Consider the following 19,376-nt stretch of genomic DNA (forward strand, 5'->3'; position numbering starts at 1 on the left):
TCACGTCCTGCTACCGGCCTTAGGACATAGCTAAAAATAACCTGCTTTTCAAACTGCAATCTGGGTGAGTTGGGAGCCTGTGCTTGTGAGGCCGGAAGGGCCGTGTTAGAGTAGTTAAGGTCAGCCCCAGCCTTGCGCTGCCCTTCCTCTTTCCAAGGAAGCCTGGGACCTTATGAATCACCTCCAAGACACCGATCAGAGCCCCCTTGGAGAAACGGAGTCAGGTTGGAACACTCTGGCACTATGCTGGCTGCAGGCCTATGCTGCAAAGTGGAGGAGCAGGAAGGAGCATCTCTAAATATGCAAGAAAAAACTGGGTGGGAGTGGTGTCAGACTCATTATAACCTAGTCCAGCCAGCCTGGGGAGTTGAGGGAACAGGCAGGCAGGCCTTTACTAAGCTACCTGGGAGCAAATTTTCTTCCTAGCTGGAGTGTTTCCATTCCTGTCGTCAGTGCACCCAGAGTTCTGTCAGTACTTGTCAACAAGGTTGTCCAGGCACTCTATTCAGCTTGAAAAAGGCTCTCTTAGCCAGATGACTGCTGCCTCTTCTGGTGCAGCTTTCAAGTGACTATGGTTCATCCTAAAAGTCAGGGGAAGCAAGACTCTCCAGGGATGGCTGGACTTCCTGACCTCTGTCCCCTTGCCTGGGATCTCCCCTTGCTGGTCTTAGTGAGTGCCCTCAGGGGTCCTTTATGCTTACTGGACAGCTTCTTGTAATGCTGACGAGATCAAAGCATTCAGGAGTGGAGGCTGAACTTGAAGCTCTGTGATCAAGGCCCAGGGCTAAACTCACAGATGATTGAATGGCCAGAATTCCCCAGCAGTGACCAGATAAAACTGACCCTCCAACTCCTCTTCCTCTACTGCTGCCCAAGTATGCCTTACTAGAACTCCTGCCTCAGGTGATGCTACTGGGCTCCACCATCTATCCAGGCCTTTAGAGAGAAGACAGCATCTGTGGCCCTGCCTAAGGAGAAAAGGGCTGAGGGGTTCCTAGAAGCCATGTATTCCTCTCCCATAAGGCAGTGGCTATGTCTGTCTACAGAGGAACAGGCTCTGCCATTTCAGGGGGCTTTTCAGGCTCTGATGGCAGGCTTAGGAATCCAGTCTTTTTTGAATAGCATACTTTCCATAAATCCCATTAGAGGTGACCAGCACTTCTCTTTCACGATGGATATCAGAGCATGAGAAGGTATGCGATCCCAGGAGTCAAGGGAGTCTGGGATAAGGAGAAACGTAATTGATGTATCATACTGGAGTAGGGGGTCCTAAAGTGAGTATGTGGGGAAGACATTTCAGTCCTGATATCGGCGTTGATTGGTTGAGTGAACTCCAGTCTCTTAAACTTTCTGGGAGATAAAACCAATATCTTTAAATGGGGTGCTTTATACAATATAAATAAAATATACAAACAAAAGCACATTATACAGCATAATGGCTAAAGACCGGTGATAATGGGATTCCTTCAGCATCCCTCAGAGAGGAAAATATGTTAAAAATAGAAAAACTGAAATGTAGCAAAAGAGACTCATAGGGCCAGCTGGATTTGGGAATCCTGGTCAAGCAATATGGTTCACATAGAACTTGCTTTTAGTCTGACCCCTTGCCTTGTGTTTTTCAGAACCATGTGAGAGCTGATCCAGAGAAGTAAAGAAGTACACAGAGGAGCTATCCCTCCAGCCTTGCCCCTCTCGGGATGGAGCAGAGGAGGTCCCAGCTGTGGACCATGCAGGCTGAGAACTTGTCTGTGGTACTGCTCTCAGTGGCCTGGCTGCTGCTAGCTCGTGAAACCACAGGTATGCCTCAATTCAGCACCTTCCACTCTGAGAACCGTGACTGGACTTTCAACCATTTGACTGTACACAGAAGAACAGGGGCCGTGTATGTGGGGGCCATCAACCGCGTCTACAAGTTGACAGGCAACCTCACAATCCAGGTGGCTCACAAGACAGGACCAGAAGAAGACAACAAGGCCTGCTACCCACCCCTGATTGTACAGCCCTGCAGTGAGGTGCTCACACTCACCAACAATGTTAATAAGCTACTGATCATTGACTACTCCGAGAATCGCCTGCTTGCCTGTGGCAGTCTCTACCAGGGAGTTTGCAAGCTCCTGCGGCTGGACGACCTCTTCATCCTGGTGGAACCATCCCACAAGAAGGAGCACTACTTGTCCAGCGTCAATAAGACAGGCACCATGTATGGGGTGATTGTGCGCTCCGAGGGGGAAGATGGCAAGCTTTTTATTGGCACTGCTGTGGATGGAAAGCAGGATTACTTCCCTACCTTGTCCAGCCGCAAGCTCCCCCGCGACCCTGAGTCTTCAGCCATGCTTGACTATGAGCTCCACAGTGATTTTGTCTCCTCCCTCATCAAGATCCCCTCTGACACCCTAGCCTTGGTCTCCCACTTTGACATCTTCTACATCTATGGCTTTGCCAGTGGTGGTTTTGTCTACTTTCTCACTGTCCAGCCAGAGACCCCTGAGGGTGTGGCCATCAACTCAGCTGGAGACCTCTTCTATACCTCAAGAATCGTGCGTCTCTGCAAGGATGACCCCAAGTTCCACTCCTATGTGTCCCTGCCCTTTGGCTGCACACGTGCCGGGGTAGAATACCGCCTCCTGCAGGCAGCTTATCTCGCAAAGCCTGGGGAAGCTCTAGCTCAGGCCTTCAACATCAGCAGCGATGAGGATGTGCTATTTGCCATCTTCTCCAAAGGGCAGAAGCAGTACCACCACCCACCTGACGACTCTGCCCTCTGTGCCTTCCCCATTCGGGCCATCAACTTGCAGATCAAGGAGCGGTTGCAGTCCTGCTACCATGGAGAGGGCAACTTGGAGCTCAACTGGCTTCTGGGAAAGGATGTGCAGTGCACCAAGGCGGTAAGGAGCCTTCCTGTGCTTTGTTCCTGACTCCTTTGTACCCCTGTACCCTCAGCTTCTAGGCCAGTGGGGACCTGGGGTAAGAATGGGTTTTAGGCAACTAAGTGATGACTACCAATTGCAGAGACTTGCCTACATTAAAGTTCTGAGATGAGTTTGCTGATTCATTAAATCAATACTAATACATGCCTCTGTATGCCTACAGTGCACCAGACATTGCTTTTGGTGCTGCTAAGCAGCATGACTAAGCTGCATGTTCTTAGAGAGCTTACCTACTAGTGAGGCAAGACAAGCGAACACATAAAACAGCCTGGCCTGATGTGGTGGTGCACACTTGTAATCTCAACACTTGGAAGAGTTGGAGGTAGGAGGATTAGGTGTTGCCTATATAGTGAGTTCAATGCTAGCCTGGCTATATGAGACTCTCAAGCAAATAAAGTGATACTGCCTGCCAAATGGTAAATTTTCTATAGAGGAAAATAAAACAGCACAGAGCAGTTCTAGAGAATATCTACCACTGACAGAGTAGTATTTGGAGCAGCAGCTAAGAGAGAGAAAAAGGCATTCCAGAGAGAGGTAGCAAGTATAAAAAACTTGGGTCATGCCTAAGCATAATATGAACATCAAGGAATCACAGCTTGATCCAAGCATATGACAGGGTACCTCAGCATACTTGTTAAGAATTTGAGCTTTAAATCTAATCAATTAGATTTAAAAAAAAATAAGTTCTTCCACCTATATCCTGTGTGTCCTTGAACAAGTGATGTGTGGTATCTAAGCTATACGTTTTTCTTCTTTAAAATAGAAATAATATTATCCTTTTTTATTATGAGGATCAATTGTTTATGAAAATAACATGCTAGCACACACTAATCATTCAGTAAATGAGCAACTAGGATTACCACTGCTAACCATAGTAATGAAGGACTAGTTATTTGCCAGTTATCTTTCTTTCATAAAATGAGAAATCTGGATTTAGGTAATCTCCAGTTTGCCTTATAGCACTAAAGTTTTATGAACAAAGAGCCTCTTCAAACAAGAGAAGTGGGGAGGAAATGTAAGGGTTAACCCCTTGCAGCTTCCACCCTGGTTCCCACGGCCTTGTCAGGAGGAAACTGCTGATTCCTGCTTGCCTCTCAGCCAAAGTTGAAAGGAAGAGGCCACTGTGTGCTGCTCCACTGGTGCTACAGAGACAAGCCCTGACTAGTGACCATGGGACGTCAGAAACACTGGTGATAGCTGGAAGGACAAGTGGCTATTCACAGTGGTGCTCAACCATCCGAATGCTGCGACCTTTGAATGCAGCACTTCATGTTGTGGTGACCCCCAACCATAAAACTATTTTGTTGCTACTTCATAATGGTAATTTTTCTACTGTTATGAACTGTAATAAAAAATATCTGATATGTAACCCCCAGGGGTCTTGACCCACAAGTTGAGAACTACTGCCTTATAGGAAAAAACTTCCTCTTCTGTCATCCCCTGGTGCAATATCATTTCAAACCCCAAAACAGTTGGGGGTGCAAATTGGTGGTGTCCTCGGGATTCTATTAGAGACCAAAGGATCTTAATTAGGGACTGGAGATGCTACAGTGGCCTTACCATTAAGAAATTTGAAGATCAAAGAGAAGCAATGGCCCTGAGCTTGACTTTAACATAGTCTGTGAACCAACATGTAACTCTCAGGGCAAGATTTGAACATTGCTCCCACAAAAAAAGTATGAAGAAGGGACCCATCATTCACAAAATATCAGTTACACACAAAGGGCTATTTTGAGCAGTTTTGTACCTCACCAATCTTCACAGGTAAAGCACTAATTGTCATGACCTTTTGCAAATAGAAAAACAAAGGCTTAGAAAGTGTAAACAAACAGCTTAAATCTATATAATTGTGAACCAGGAGCAGGATCTGAATTCAGGACAGCTCACAGATTCCTGATGCAGGCTCCATGGGACCACTACCTCTGAGAAAAATCATACTTCAGTCACTCTCTGTCTATGCAAACTTAAAGGGACATTAGGCTTTGGGAATACTTAACAAGATATCGAGGAAGCAATTGCCATCTAACCCTAGGGTGTAGGCTCAGAACAGATCATTTTCTTTGTTGTTCTGGAGATGCTAGCCTCAGAAAGAAACTAGAGAAACCCAGAGTTGCCAGACAGGGCTTTTCACTTCTGTCATTGTATCTCAGAAACTGGCTTCAGTCACAACACTGTAGCTCTACTAGGCCCTGGACAAAGTGGTAGAAAAAAACCTGAAATCATGAAAACAGTCTCTAAAGAATTTTGACAATGAGCCAACTCTACTCTATTATTTTATAGATGAGAAAACTGAGGCCTAGAGAGAGCATGTAGTAAGGGCTGGTGCAGTAAGGACAGGGCTAAAATCTAGATTACCTAAGTCTTATTGAGCAGCCACTGCTTACAGAACAAGGATGAGTAAGAGAGGCAGCAAGGATAGAGAGTGTGGCTGGTAACTCCCTGCTTGACACTGTCCAGTAACCTTGGAAAATAGTAAGCAACTAACTCCACAAAACAGAGGAAGCAAGAGAGCCCTGGTCTACAGTATTTGGCAATTCCTGTGCTGTAAACACTGCCAGACAGGCTGGCTTCAAGTGGGAGTGACATCACCGGACGTAGAGGTATACATAGACATCTCCCAGTGACCTAGCGGTACTATACAATGGCTTTTTCCCTTCCAAGCTGTGGTGTAGAGTTTGCCACCCAGAGTTCAAGGCCATTCTTACTCTAAAACTTGATGTTCTTTCTAACGGAGTGCTTATGTATTTTTAGCACCACCAGTCCTGCCGGTCGTAAGAGCAGCAACTGTCCACAGGTACCAAGGTCCCAGAGACATATCCTAGTTCCCCTCAGAGCCGAGGTGGGAACACAAGCTTGAGGAAAAATAATGTGCTCTAACTTATTAACTAATTATTCAGAGGAAATGAAGCATCAGTTACTCCTCCCTGGTGAGGGTAAAAAAGCAAGGCTGAGGAGGCTTCTGTGTTGCTCACTGCTATGGCTTCTGTTTTCTGAGAAGCCTATTCCAGAGCAGGTGGGAACAGCTCCTCCAGCACTCAAGGTCTTTTTTCATTCAGAATCTGCAGCCTTTACTGCAAGATTCATGCTGGGCAGTTAGCTGGGGTGTCTTGGGGCACCCATCAAAATCCAGCCTCGTGCCAGGCACTGTGCATCCCCTATCCTTAAAAGTCATGTGGTTCCCTCCTTTTTTCCCCCTCTCTACCCAGAAAGACATCTAGCTGGGCAGGCTGTCGACTTCTGAAGCTTGAAAGCCCACCCTCAGTGACATACCTCCTCCAACAACGCCACACCTCCTAATTCTTCCTGAACAGTCTACCAACTGGGAACCAAACATTTAAATATACGAGCCTGTGGGGGGACATTCTCATTCAAAGCACAACACTATCCATCTGAGTCTCCATTTGACAGTTCCAGAAGAGGATGCTGTGGTCCCCAGTGGACTTAGCCTGAACACAGGGTGTGAATGGGTCTTCTCATTCTCTATACGGCAAGTTTTCTCACTTACGTAAGGGAGCCTTCTTTCAAAGTGACACAGTTTCTCCTGGCCTATCATTAATCCCCTCAAAAGACTGATATAAGAAGACATCTCTTTGAACACCTATAATGTACAGGAGATAGTGGCATACAATGATAAAAGTCTTTTACATACATGGTTTCATTTAATCCTCTATAATTCTTTCCAAAGGTGGGGGACATATCATACCAAATGAAGACTCTGATGTAGATTAAATTTTCCATCACAGCATGGTGGTACAGGCCTGTAATCTCAGTTACTGGAGAGGCTAAGTCAGGAGGGTCACAAGTTCAAGCCCTGCCGGAGCAATTTAGTGAAATTTTGTCTCAAAATAAAAAAAAAAAAAAAGAGGAAGGAGGAAGTAACTTAGTGATAGAGCATTTGCCTAGCATGCAAGAGGTCCCAGATTCACCCTCCCCCCAGAACTCCAAAGATAAATAAAGAAGAAATCCCAAAGCAAAAAACAGTATTCAATATTATCGTGATATTTGCAATGAGTCCCCAGAATGGCAGGTAGTAGTGATAGTTTAGTGGCTTAAAATTCCTCATGCCTTTCTACAGCCCAAGAAACACTCACTAGCTTGCTCAAAGAACAAACAGGAAACCTCTAGGCCTGTGGAATCTTACAATGTTGCCTCTAGGCTGAATATCCTTTGAGAGAGCCCTGTCTAAAATAGACAGATCTTCACAGACTGACAAGCTCTAAGGGGACATGAAAAGAAGCAGAAGGTGAATTCAGTCAGCTTTACAATCTGACTTTCCTGGCAGAAAGGTAAAAGGAAAGACACATGCTAGTTCTGGGAGAGTGGAGATGGCTAGTCACTCACAGTCTGGTCCCGTGGGTGCCAAGATGTCATTGTGGGACAGTTGGCTATGAGCTCTGTCTCCAACACGTTAGACCTTTGATCCCAGCCCTGATTCTCTGTGAGGTCTGGTATCCTCAGGCTGGTTGGGTGGTTTGAAGTGACCCCGCAATTCTTTCACTGTGACTCATTCCAGTTTTCTCCTGTCCTTTCAGCCAGTCCCCATTGATGATAACTTCTGTGGCCTGGACATCAACCAACCTCTGGGAGGCTCCACTCCAGTGGAGGGACTGACCCTGTACACCACGAGCAGGGACCGCTTAACTTCGGTGGCTTCCTATGTTTACAATGGCTACAGTGTGGTTTTTGTGGGGACTAAGAGTGGCAAGTTGAAGAAGGTAAGAATGGGTGGCCTGACTGTTCTGACACATTGTGTTCTCAGTTGAGGGACTCTTTTAGAAGATAGTGGTTGGTAGAGATTTAACTATAGGCAAATTATTGGTTTTTTTAAGGGGAGGGAATAGAATGGGGAGGAAGATAGGGATTTTGTGATTTAGCCTTAAATTGTTTCCTCCAGCCATCACTGAGTACCTAAAAAAACCAAATGTATTTCATTGTTGTCTAATATTGAGGTATTGGGAAGGTACTTTGCCTAAAGAGAAAAACCACTCTTAATTCCCAAATCAAATAGAACTTATTTTTTGTTGCTGTTGTTGCTATCCACATCGTGAATTATATGCATTGCAACTCCTACCTGGAACCCAGCTGTTGGCTGTAAACCGAAAGAAGTTGGTTAGGACAGATTTTGAGTCTTAAGAGCTGTGGTGGTGGCCTCAAGTTACATGATTGGTGCTTAGGTACACGGCCCGTTACCCATCCTTCCAGCAGTTGTAGACATTCCCCACTTTCTTACCCAAACCTCAGCAGCCAGGAGGAAGGAGATACATTCCAGGCCTCCTTGGGTACCCCTACAAGCTGGAGGGAAAAGACTGTCTGGGGCTGGCAACAAGGGGGCCCTCTTGCAAGGGAGGCTGAAGCCAATAGCTTGTACCTGCTTGTTGAGTGTTTAGGGTGTGGATAGGGAGCACAGTCTGGTTCATTATGTGGGATTAAAACAGCTACATTCTTTCCGGTCCCAGCTAATCCCCTTTTCCCAAGCTTCCTCTCCTGCCACCCCTCACTAGTCTCAGCACCTGTGGATCAAGGCACAGACAAGAGTTTGCTGCACTTCGTCCTTTGTCCTTTGATGTTGACATTACCACGCTCCTTCCTCCTAATCCATTTAGAGCCCTGGGAGGTAGTTGTTGAGGAATGTGGAAAAGGAAACTGGAGGGGAGTCTAAGGAAGAATTTCCAAATTCTTCTTGTTCTGAGTTGTTATAGAGGAGGTGGCAGGAGTTATGAGAAAACAGAGAAATTTGCAGATTTCTCTTGTCTTTGTAATGCCAAATCCCTTTGACCATTTCTTAGCTCTTGGGAAATGTTTCTGCTTGTTCCTGTCTTGCACCATCACTCTGCCCCACAGCTATGGGCCTGACTTGGCTTCTGCATGTGGAAGAGAGGATGATTGTGGTCATATCATTTGCTTGCATAAAGCTGGGGAAGGCAGGAGTCATTCCCTATAAGAAAATTATTCCCCGAGAGAGGTGTTATTCCTTGAAGTTGGGAAGTGGTGTATTCTGCTGGTCACATCTTGGCTTGGATGCCTGAGGCTGTCTACCTCCTTGCTCAGCAAGGCTCACCTCATCAGATTGGGCACTTTTGCCTGACACATGGGATTTGGGCGATGGGGAGAGTTGGAAAATCACCTAAACAATCCTCAGCAGGCTATGTGTGCCATTCTTATGCACCTCCCCATGAGGCTTCTATTACTAATCTGCCTGCCAAAGGAAGTACTTTCTCTAAAACTGTACAGAGCTTATCTAAGGTTCAGCAAGAACAGCATCTGGGCTGGTATCTGGCACTTTATCCATCTTTCTTTCATCTCCAGTTTCTGGTCCAGACTGTCTCCTTTACTATCTTGGAAGTTCTATTAAAGGTTGATCTATTCATACTAATTCTCTTTAAGCCCATCACCAAAGTTTTACATATAAGGTAAGCCTTACAAAGTAGAACCATCCTTGCAAGATAGGACTGTCTTCTGATCACCTACTGCCCTCATTATTCCACAGGGAAAATGAAACTTAGGGAAGTGAAGTGACTGATCCAGACAAAGAAATATAAGGCTAGTTGTTTCTTGCCTTGACCCCTAAACTTGGCACTCTTTTTACTTTGAGACGTAGTGGTGGAACTGAGGGATGTAGGTTGAGAGTGATTTTCAGGTTCAGACTTGCCAGAGTTCAATCAAGGGCTAGTGTCTCTGCTTACTCTGGCCTTAGACCTAAATTAAGAAGTCAGTATTATTACTAGAGAAGGAGAAAGGCCCACCCAGGCTTCAGAGGAACACCTGTATCTGCTGACCCCTTAGTATTCATGCGTCTTACGTAACACACATCTGGAATTGCTTGCATCTTTTCATTTCTCTCTCTCTCTCTCTCTCCCTCCCCCCCCTCTCTCTCTCTCTGTCTCTGTCTCTCTCTGTGTGTGTCTTTCTCTCTCTGTCTCTCTGTCTTTCTCTCTGTCTCTGTCTCTCTCTCTCTCTCACACACACACACACACACACACAAGGCCCAAGTTCTCTGGGTCTTGCAGAAGCCCTAGTAGACCAGTCACTGTGGTGGTAGCAGGTTCAAGGGCTGCCCACTTCCTGTCCCAACCTGCAAATTGTCTGTCTTCTTACTGTGAGGTGCTGTTCCTTTGGCTATGAACTCATGATACCCCTCTTTTTTTTTTCCCTCTGAGCAGCTCACTCTTCCCTTCCACCCACACTCCTTTTAGGTACTGATATTCATACCTGGCTCCTAGTGGCCTCCTACTTACCGAGCCACTCATCCCACCCTCTCCAGAGAAGAATTTATGGAATGTCCCCAGGAAATTCTAGCATGGTCCAGGCCCCATAGCTCTTTCAACACAGGAAGGAAAATAAAGAAAAAATAGCTAGGAGTCAGGCAAGGGGAGGGAATCTGGGTGCGTCAGAGCTACTCACTTCTTCCCTGCCTGGCCAGGCGTCTCTCTGACGGTCCAGCCCTCATCTACAGAGGCTGGTAGGAACAGGATGTCCCTGAGTGGGGAAGTGAACTTACCAAAAGTGGCATAACCACAGTGTGATCTTGGGTGTTCATGCACATTGAGAACCCAAAGAACAGGTCCCTTGTCTTCTGAGGCACCAACCGGCGAAAAGAATGGGAGAAGAGAACTGAGACCTCAAAGCCAAGATGCAGTCCGTGTAGGACTAAGAGTTGTGCTTTATAGGATGTGGAAAGGTAGGCAAAGCCTCCCCACAGCTCAATCAAGGGATGTAGGGTCAGTCGGCAAGGTCTCCTAAAGGAGGAAGACTACCGGGTTACACTTTTAAAAGGTGTATTAGAGCCCAGTATGGCTCTGAGCCAAAGAGGAATGCAAGAAAAGAACTCAGGATTAGAGCCCAGTCAATTGTGTGGTAGTACATGCTTCAGCAAAATCAATTAGTCATCACCATAGAAGCAGAAGAACAGCTTCCAGATCATGAGCAGCATTGACTCCACTTTATGAGAGAGATAATATCATAATAGAGTGTTAAGAAATCAAGTATGAAATAAACAAGGGCAGCAAGGATGTGGGAATCATGATATGTTAAGCAGAGTTCTACAAGGCTGAAACCCCAAGAAAAAATAGCAAATCAAGTAGATAAAGACACTTCTCCAGATAATGCAATGTATACTGAACACTTTTAATGTTCTAGATGCTTTGTTAAGTCCTTTGCATCTACTAACTCATTGAACTCTGATGCAGCCACTCTGAGGTGAATGCTCTTATCAACTTCGCTTTGCAGATGGGACACAAAGGCAAAGTAAGGTAAAAAAAAATTTGTCCAGTTCATGACTGAGCCCAGATTTGATTCCCACTTGTTGGCTTGCTTAGCCATCAACCTGTAGAAGATGAGTTAGGCTTAGTCATTGTGGCCCCAGAGGTTGATATGGAGGAGTTGCTGCTGTAGAACCAGCTTTTGCCATATAACACAGGGAAGGACTTTTTTTTTATTACCAAACTGTCTTACTTTAGGGAATGAATACCAGTAGATACATCCAGAAAGGGGTACTGTAGAACAACTAACTCTAATCTAACCCTAATTTTAGCCCTGTGTCCAACTACAGAATCTCTCCCGTGATACCACTGCTGTGGGAGACTCTGACTCCTTCAGTGGAACATGTATCTATATGGCAATTTGAATGGCCCCTATAGACTTATTCACTTGAATGCTTGATCCCTAGTTTGTAGACTGTTTAGGAAGGATTAGGAGGTGTGACATTGTTGGAAGTATATCAGTGGGGGTGGGCTTTGGCCAGGATCCCCCCCCCCTCTCTCTCTCTCCCTCCCTTCCTCCCTTCCTCCCTCCCTCCACATTATGGATAAGATGTAAGCTCTCAGCTACTGTTCCATCATCCTGCCTACCTATTTGCTGCCCTGCCTCCTGACATGATCATGGACTAACCCTTTAAAACTGTAGGCAAACCACCAATTAGGTGCTTTCTTCTATAAGTTATTTGATCATGGTGCCTCCTCACAGCAACAGAACAATAACTAAGGTGATGTGACAAAGAAAAAGTGGCCACAGGAGAGAATCGAAACAAAGACAAGAAGGTCAGGGCACCTTAGATATGGACTTTGCAGTTCAAGCTGGTTGAGCCTGCCCTAAGCATGACTGAATGTTTCTCAGGGTCAGGAATAGGTGTTGGGTATGAGCAGGGCAGGATCTAGGTGATGAGGATGCCTGGGACAAGTCATGGGATGCCTGAGGCAAGATACAGGGGATGGGATGTATGGTGTCCTAGAGTCTGAACACTGTCCCGTGTGATGGCGCCCTCCTCTTAGAGCATAAGGTAGGAACCCAGAGAAAAGAGACAATGCCCAAACAGTTCAAGAAGGGTGGCAGGAACTGGAAACTCATCTCAGATGTCTTTCTCATTCCAGGAAAGAGTGGAGTATATAGTCCAAGCACAAGTTAATGGGGCACAGAACCAGGGGCCACACTGAACCAGGGAAGACAGTGTGTTTGTGTGGGGGGGGACTAGCTCAAGTTTCAGGGTGATGTTGCTCGGGTGCCTTCCCACCATTCACAGTGACTGGAATTCTACACACCTGCCCACTCTACAGTTTCACGTACCACCACATGTCCTTGCTAAGGTGACACTCTGCTTCAGCTTCTAGTATTTGGAAATGTAACCAGGAGTAAAATCTGTTGTTTCTCTGCCCCTGGCATCTTAGAAAACTTGACTATTGCCTAATACTTGTGACATGTGCTCTACCCAGTGACCTCAGCCATTGAGGACAATGCCTGCTACATACCCAAGCTCTGACCCAAGTCCCAGAGAAAATACCTCACATTAGGTATTCTGTAAGCTGACCTCAAATGTACTGGGTTATACTCTGCCAACTCCTATTTCAATAATTGGAGTAGAATCGGGTGCCAAGAGTGACTCTTATGGATGGGGCTATTGCAGAGGACAGTTTTCATGATGGGTGGGTAGAGTCCTTGGCTGGCAGTGGATGAGGAGTCATGGAAACAGAAAAGCTCCTACCGGATTGCAGGAAGAGTATTTGGAAGAGGGAGTAGTGGTGCTCTGAGACCTTAGCTGGAAAGGCTGGAGGGGACAGCACTTCCAACCCTGCAATAGCACACACAACCATCTGCCTCACCTGGATCTGACAGAAGCTTTGCAGTAGGCAGGTGCAGAGGCTCAGGCAACCACTGCTCCTCTGGCAGCCCTTTGCTTTTTAATACTTGGGACATTTTTGCAAATTCACCAAGACTGTTCAAGCTCTAGGGAGGATCCTGGCCATTTTAAAGTCACGTTTTGGTAATTGGCTAACAGTAGCCACTGAAATTCCCAAGATTTTAAAAGGTAAACTGTTTCTGCGTTTTCCAAGGGCTAGACCAAGGTAAGGTTTCTAGTCTCCAGCCTACCAGATGCCCTGACATTCCTATCTTATCGTCTTGTAATCTCAAAATTGATTGCTTAAGCAAAGCCAGACACAATGTGAACTTCTTGTATTAGCATCTTGGGCCTTGAAGAGCTGATCAGGATTCCTTTCCAGGGCCCAGGGTTAGTACACAAAGGATTGATAAAAGCAGTATGTCCAAATTTATACGCCCTTCTTCCCACATGGCCATACTGACATTCACACAGACTTCCTCCCTAACCCCGGAGTTCCTAGCCTATTACTTGGCTCCCCTTGTGGTGTGGGGTTGAATGAAAAGCTGGGAAACATGACTTTCTTCCTTGCCAATCCCAGCGAACAAGAACAATAGCCACTGGTTCCTCAAAGTGGAAATGATTCACTTCTCTCTCTGCATGAATCCTTGATCCTGTAAACAACTAGGAATAGGAGCTGGTTGTCCTGAGTCCTGAGCCTAGAGACATCTAACGTGGTCCCCTGGCTTCCCCAGGCATCCCAACAATGCTGTGACCTGGAGTGCTGGTGAGCCAGTGGATGCTCTCTGACCTCCCCAGAGCCTGTATCAGAGGTGGGGTACTGGCTGGGGAGCTCATTGCCACATCAGTGAATGAGACTGGCTCCTTGCCCAGACTCCTGCCACCAAGCTCACTGTTTGTTTTGTTGTTTTATGGACCCCTTGGGTCCAGAAGACTGGTCTTCCCAAAGCTGGGAAAAGAGGCATTTGGTTGGCACCAAGAATAAGTCATAGTTACAGATACCCTCCCCAATATGTATATCCTGCTCAGCCATGACAGATGCAGACAGAGGGTCTCAGCTCTATCCAGAGTCTTAACAGGCCCCAGGTAAAGGGCTACCAGTCTCCCAGAACCCTTCTGAAAACTGGAAGTTAAGAACTTATTTATTAGCCTAGGCAGTTTGGATGCTCACATTACTAGACCTGGAAGGAGGTGGGAGGTCCTTGGACATCCCCACAGGGCAGTGAACCCTGACTGCTCTTCAGGCTAATAAGGGAGGGGGACTTGATTGGGGGAGGAGGAGGGAAATGGGAGGCGGTGGCAGGGAGGAGGCAGAAATCTTTAATAAATAAATAAATAAATAAATGAACTTATTTATTTTTGATATCTTTTGTGCAGCTTGTACAGTTCAATCCTATTGATTCCTGTTTGAGGCACAAAGCAGAGTGTTCTACTGGCTGTTCATGGTACAAGAGTGAGTCCTTGCAATTTGGGACTTATTATAGAAAGGTTAAAAACCAGGGAACTGTGCCTTGAGGCAGGAGATTGGAGGTAATGATTCAAGCTCATAGCATTCAGGTGATCCAAATATGTTCTGTAGAATTTGCTACAGGCCAAGGTGCTAATGTGTAGAAGCCACATCCTCAGGAAAGTCCCACCACATACATACATGTCCCTTAGGCAATTAGGTCGTGCCTACCTATGACAAGGACATGGACAAGCGTCTCTGTCAGAAGAGACTTTCTGAAGACCAGCAGCTGCTCCAGTCCCTTCCCTTTGTGGTAAGATTAACGTGCATAATGGAAATTCTGTTGTTTCGTGTGATCTGGTTCTGAATACTATCTGGCAGCAAAGTGATCTCTGCAGTGACCTCTCCTGTAAAGTGAAGGTGATTCTTACCCCTGCTCCGTGAAATGATGTTACTGGAATAGCATTTATTGAATGTTGTGGTTTGAATGAGAATGCCCCTGGCTTGCCTCCCCTAGGCTCATGTATTTGAATGCTTGGTTCCTAGTTTGTGAAACCATTTGGGAAGAACTAGGAGAATTGGCCTTGTTGGAGGAGGTGTGTCACAGGCTTTGAGGTTTTAAAAGTTCATGGCAGGCCAAGTCTCTGAAAGAGACTTTATCTTTATCTTTATCTCTGACTCTCTCTTTCCGTCTCTGTCTCTCTCCTCTGTCTATCTCTTTATCTCCTCTCTCTGCCGTGTGCTTGTATTTAAGATGAAAGCTCTCAGTTTACTGCTCCAGTTTTCATGCCTGCCTGCTTGTTTTCATGTTCCCTACCATGATGATGATGAACTCTAACCCTCTGGAACTGTAAACCCCAATAAATTCTTTCCTGTGTTGCCTTGGTCATGGTGGCCCATCACATCAACAGATGTGTCAGAAGCTAGGTAACATAGTAGCGACCAAAACTGTCAACAGTATTCATCCTAATGAAGATTCCATATTACTATAGGAAGACAGAAGCCAAAGATGAGCATGATCCCTAGCTTGTGTAGATGGTAAGTGCTAATGGAAAAATAAAGTCAAGGAAATGATTCACATGACCAAGGAGGGCAGAACTTGGCACACTCACAAAGCGTGGCCTTTTTCTTTTGTTTTGTAGAATAAGGTAGCAACATCACTTGGATAAGGATTTGTCATAAGGATTAAAAAGATAGAATACGAAAATTTCTTAATAGTGATTGTTACAGAAGAGTCTTCTGTGACTGGGGGCACTTTCCCTCAAATTCTATTTCTTCCCTGATTCCCTGGGGTAGTGACACTATCAGATCAGGCTTCCTTTTAGTGACATGTTTGCAAGGTCAGAAAGAGGAAGACACCCCTGTCCCCTACCCCCAGTCCTGAGTCATGGGAAAAAATATTTGGAAGACTGGCCCAGCTGAGCCCATCTAATCTAATCCCACTGGACTTTGGCATCCAGCTACATTAGTCATCAGCGAGAGCAAACAATATGTGCTGGCCCTCCCTAGGGCGGAGCTGCAGGAAGTGAGGTTCTATGCCTGTTGCTTTGCAGAATTAGCCAAACCAGCGCTGTTCTGTCTCGATGCATGCACCCAAGCCAACCACAATATTGTGGTGCCACACAGCTCTGCCCCATAGGGAGCAGTTTCTTCAACTGGAACACCATTGTCTGTCTTGCCAGATTGCTGTGGGCGTCTGAAGTGAAGGATGTAGACTATCAGATACAGAGCCCTGTGTGCAGCTTAAAGGAGCTTAGCGAATGGCAGCTGTTGCCGCTGGCATCCTCGCTGCTAGTGTGGCTTTAGTCACCCCTATAGTGTTACTGTTTTTCTTTCAGAGGTCTGAGTTCCCTTTGTTTCTAGCATCATTTTTAGATGCTCAAGTATTGGGGTTGTTCTGTGCTCTGTTGCGTGTGATGATACTCCATAAACTTCCAGTCGTACAGCTAATCAAAGGAAGATGTGGACATTGATGACAGAATTACAAACATCACAGGGTTGAGACAAGCCCCACACATATTTAAGTAATTTGCATAATCTAAGATGATCAAATGAAAAACTCCTGGCTCCTGGAATAGCTAGCTTTCTCTTTCCTTCCTGTTAGCATATCTTCTGTCCAGTGAGATGCAAGGCAGAGAGGATGACCCTGGAGTTCTGAACCTCCTAGTCTATCCCAATCCTGTCTCAGCCTTCAGAAAGTCCTTTAGGCTTCAAGGTAGAAAAGAAGTTGAGGAACAGATGTCCATGTGTCTCTCCTTCTGGATTCCATCTCAAAGCAAGTGCTACTGAGTATCATCACTGTTTCTGGAAGGAGACAGCATCAGTGGGCTTTATAACAAACCAGATTGTTCCCTGCTTGAGTGTTCTGGGGTTTGTGAGCAGGCAATAGAGACAAGGGTGAGACTACAGAATTGGGAGGGGTGAGGGCCCTCAAGGAGAAGGCTGACATTATAAAGCTATATCAGGAGCATTATTATAACTGTAGATAGATTTTACAACTACAGAGGATTCGAAAATCAGGTCCAATCTAGAGATCTTGGACAGTGATATATAAATCAGGCCTTGAAGATTTGGGTGGTCTACTCAAACTCACACAAGCTCTTAGTAACAAAGAAATTCTGGAGTCCGGGCTTGGTTATCTCATCTTTGGGCCCTTCTAAGTGAAAGAATCACTTCCCTTACATTTAACATTAGATTGACTGCTGCTTCTTTCTAGAAAGCAAATATTCTTTTCTGAGCAGAACCCAGCTTTGGTCTGGGGTTTATTCTCTCAGAGCAGGATCCATTTAGCCTTTGCCAGGCCTGACCATGTAGCCTGCCCTAGAGTGAGCTGTTGGGCTGACCCTTCATTCCAGGTGTCTGGAATTCTTACCAAAGCCTGTCTAGCAGGAAGGCTACTCAATCACCAAATGTCTGCCCTAGAGCTGAGAGGTTCCGACAAGTTACTGCAGTGGGACTCTCCATTCATACATGATAGACAAGCAACTCTGTCTGTCTGCTGTAAACTAGGCCCTTCCTGTCCACTAAGCCCTGAGAGGAGTGTCTTTTCAGCTATGCTTCAGCAACTCCTATCAGGTACATATGAACAAGCGGAGTGAGGTCCAACAGAGTTAATGACAGAGTTTCTTTTCTACAGAGCAGGAGCTTGGGTTTGTATCCAGATCTCCATTAATCCAAATGTGGGCTTTTAACTGCTGGATTTTACACTTTATTGATCTACTCTAAGAATCTGTTATTCCATCTGCAGTTCTGACGAGAGTTTTCCCTTTTCCCGGGGAGACACTCTATGCATTTATCCCCTCCGAAATGGATCCCACCACAGACCAAAGTATAGATACCACCAAAGTCCAACTTGACAAACCAATGAATTTTCAGGGCTTAGTTATAGAAGTATGGGTAAGTAGTCACTTACAAGAACATAAGTAACTCAAAGAACTGCATTACCAAGGCCCACCCTAGCATGGGCGACAGTCCACAAAAACTGGGAAACCTGGAGCACACTGCACAGCCTGCAGGCAGCTCAACAGGTGGGAGAGTTTGCTTTCTGAGTTACTCTGGTCTAAACCTCTTCCAGACAGTAAGTTTCAGGGACTTGCTAAAGCCATTTTGAGTTATTTACCTTTCTGCTTAAGAAGCTTCCCTACAGGATAGGATGTTTCAGGCTCAGAGGAAACTATTACCCAACCCCCTTAACTTTTCATGGAGTTGCAGGAAGTGGAGGGGGTAGGCTAACACTTTGCATTCTGTAAAGCAAAGGTGCCCAGGAAACCAGGAACATGGTAGCTGTCAGCTCAGCACACACTGTCTTGCTTCACTCTCTTCAGGCCCGGCCCTCCTCCTTGGACTCACAGTGGGTGGGGTGGCAGCCTTTTGTGCCACACACAATCTCTAGCTGACTCCCCTTTCTCCAAGCATCACTTTTGCTCTGAGCTCTCTGAAGGGGACACAAAAGAGTGCTGCTGGGTAGAGCAAGGGGCCTGGCCTGTTACCCATGCAACCCTCAGAGCCCCCGGATTCTTCTTCGAAGACATTGTTTAGGATCCTTTATTTGCCACTCATACCCATTCAGAGATGGCTGGGCAGAGGTTTCAGTGTGGGTGAAGAGGACACTGAGAAATGGAGTCATTTTGATTTCGCAAATTGGAAGAGACATTAATGCAATAGTTAACAGCAGACCACTGCTGAGGGGATGGACCCGAATGTTCAGTCTCTGTTTATGGGACTTTACAATTCCATCAATATTGATGCCTGATGCCTTTGATTCTGACATTAATCATTGCTACGAATTAAATTTGTAGCCCTATAATCAGGATTGCTATTAATAGAGCCCTAAGCTGGTACCACTGTGTCCTGTGTCTTTCTCATGGTTGGAAATGGCATCCTTGGAACTATACTAATAGAGCACACCTGGGATTTGCCAGGAATGATGTGAAAATTATACATTCTATATTTGCATTAGGCCTTTACTGAAACGCCAGTGAGCAAAGGTGAACCTGGAGAGGGAGCGATACCACACAGTGCTCAGGTAGCAGCCAGGTGTTTTCTCTTGGAGTCTTACGACTCTCCACAGTAAACTGCACTGCTCATGATCAAACTTCAGCTCCGAGGAGGGTCTTCTCCTCAGTCTAACCTGACATCACCCATAGACTAGATGCTACTGTGGTCATTTCCTTCTCAGACTTGAACACGGCTGAGAGAAGAGGAATGTTTCATTTCATCAGAGGTGCGCTTAGCTGGAAAACCATTAGCTATACCTTACTGATAGTCACACTGGGATCCCTTCCAAGTGGATGGTTGGGACAGACTCTTCCACTCCCAGCTGGTAACACCAACACCCCCATCCAGGGAGCTCCATGAACATAGAGAACTTAGCTTTCTCATACGTCAAACAGCC

General features: G+C 45.9%; 1 protein-coding gene across 2 annotated transcripts in view; it reads left to right on the forward strand.

The window, feature by feature from the left end:
• Nucleotides 1–19,376, forward strand: part of Plxna2 (plexin A2) — a 202,813-nt gene that overhangs the window by 22,829 nt on the left and 160,608 nt on the right. For both annotated transcript variants that reach the window (XR_009057116.1, XM_057769165.1), the window contains exons 2-3: nucleotides 1,623–2,885; nucleotides 7,460–7,642. Coding sequence is in view for 1 of the 2 variants with exons in the window: in XM_057769165.1 (XP_057625148.1) it covers nucleotides 1,698–2,885; nucleotides 7,460–7,642 (1,371 nt within the window). In the remaining variant the exon portion in view is untranslated. The remainder of the gene's footprint in view (nucleotides 1–1,622; nucleotides 2,886–7,459; nucleotides 7,643–19,376) is intronic.

The sequence above is a fragment of the Chionomys nivalis genome, chromosome 5 (assembly GCF_950005125.1).
Source record: "Chionomys nivalis chromosome 5, mChiNiv1.1, whole genome shotgun sequence".
NCBI lineage: Eukaryota > Metazoa > Chordata > Mammalia > Rodentia > Cricetidae > Chionomys > Chionomys nivalis.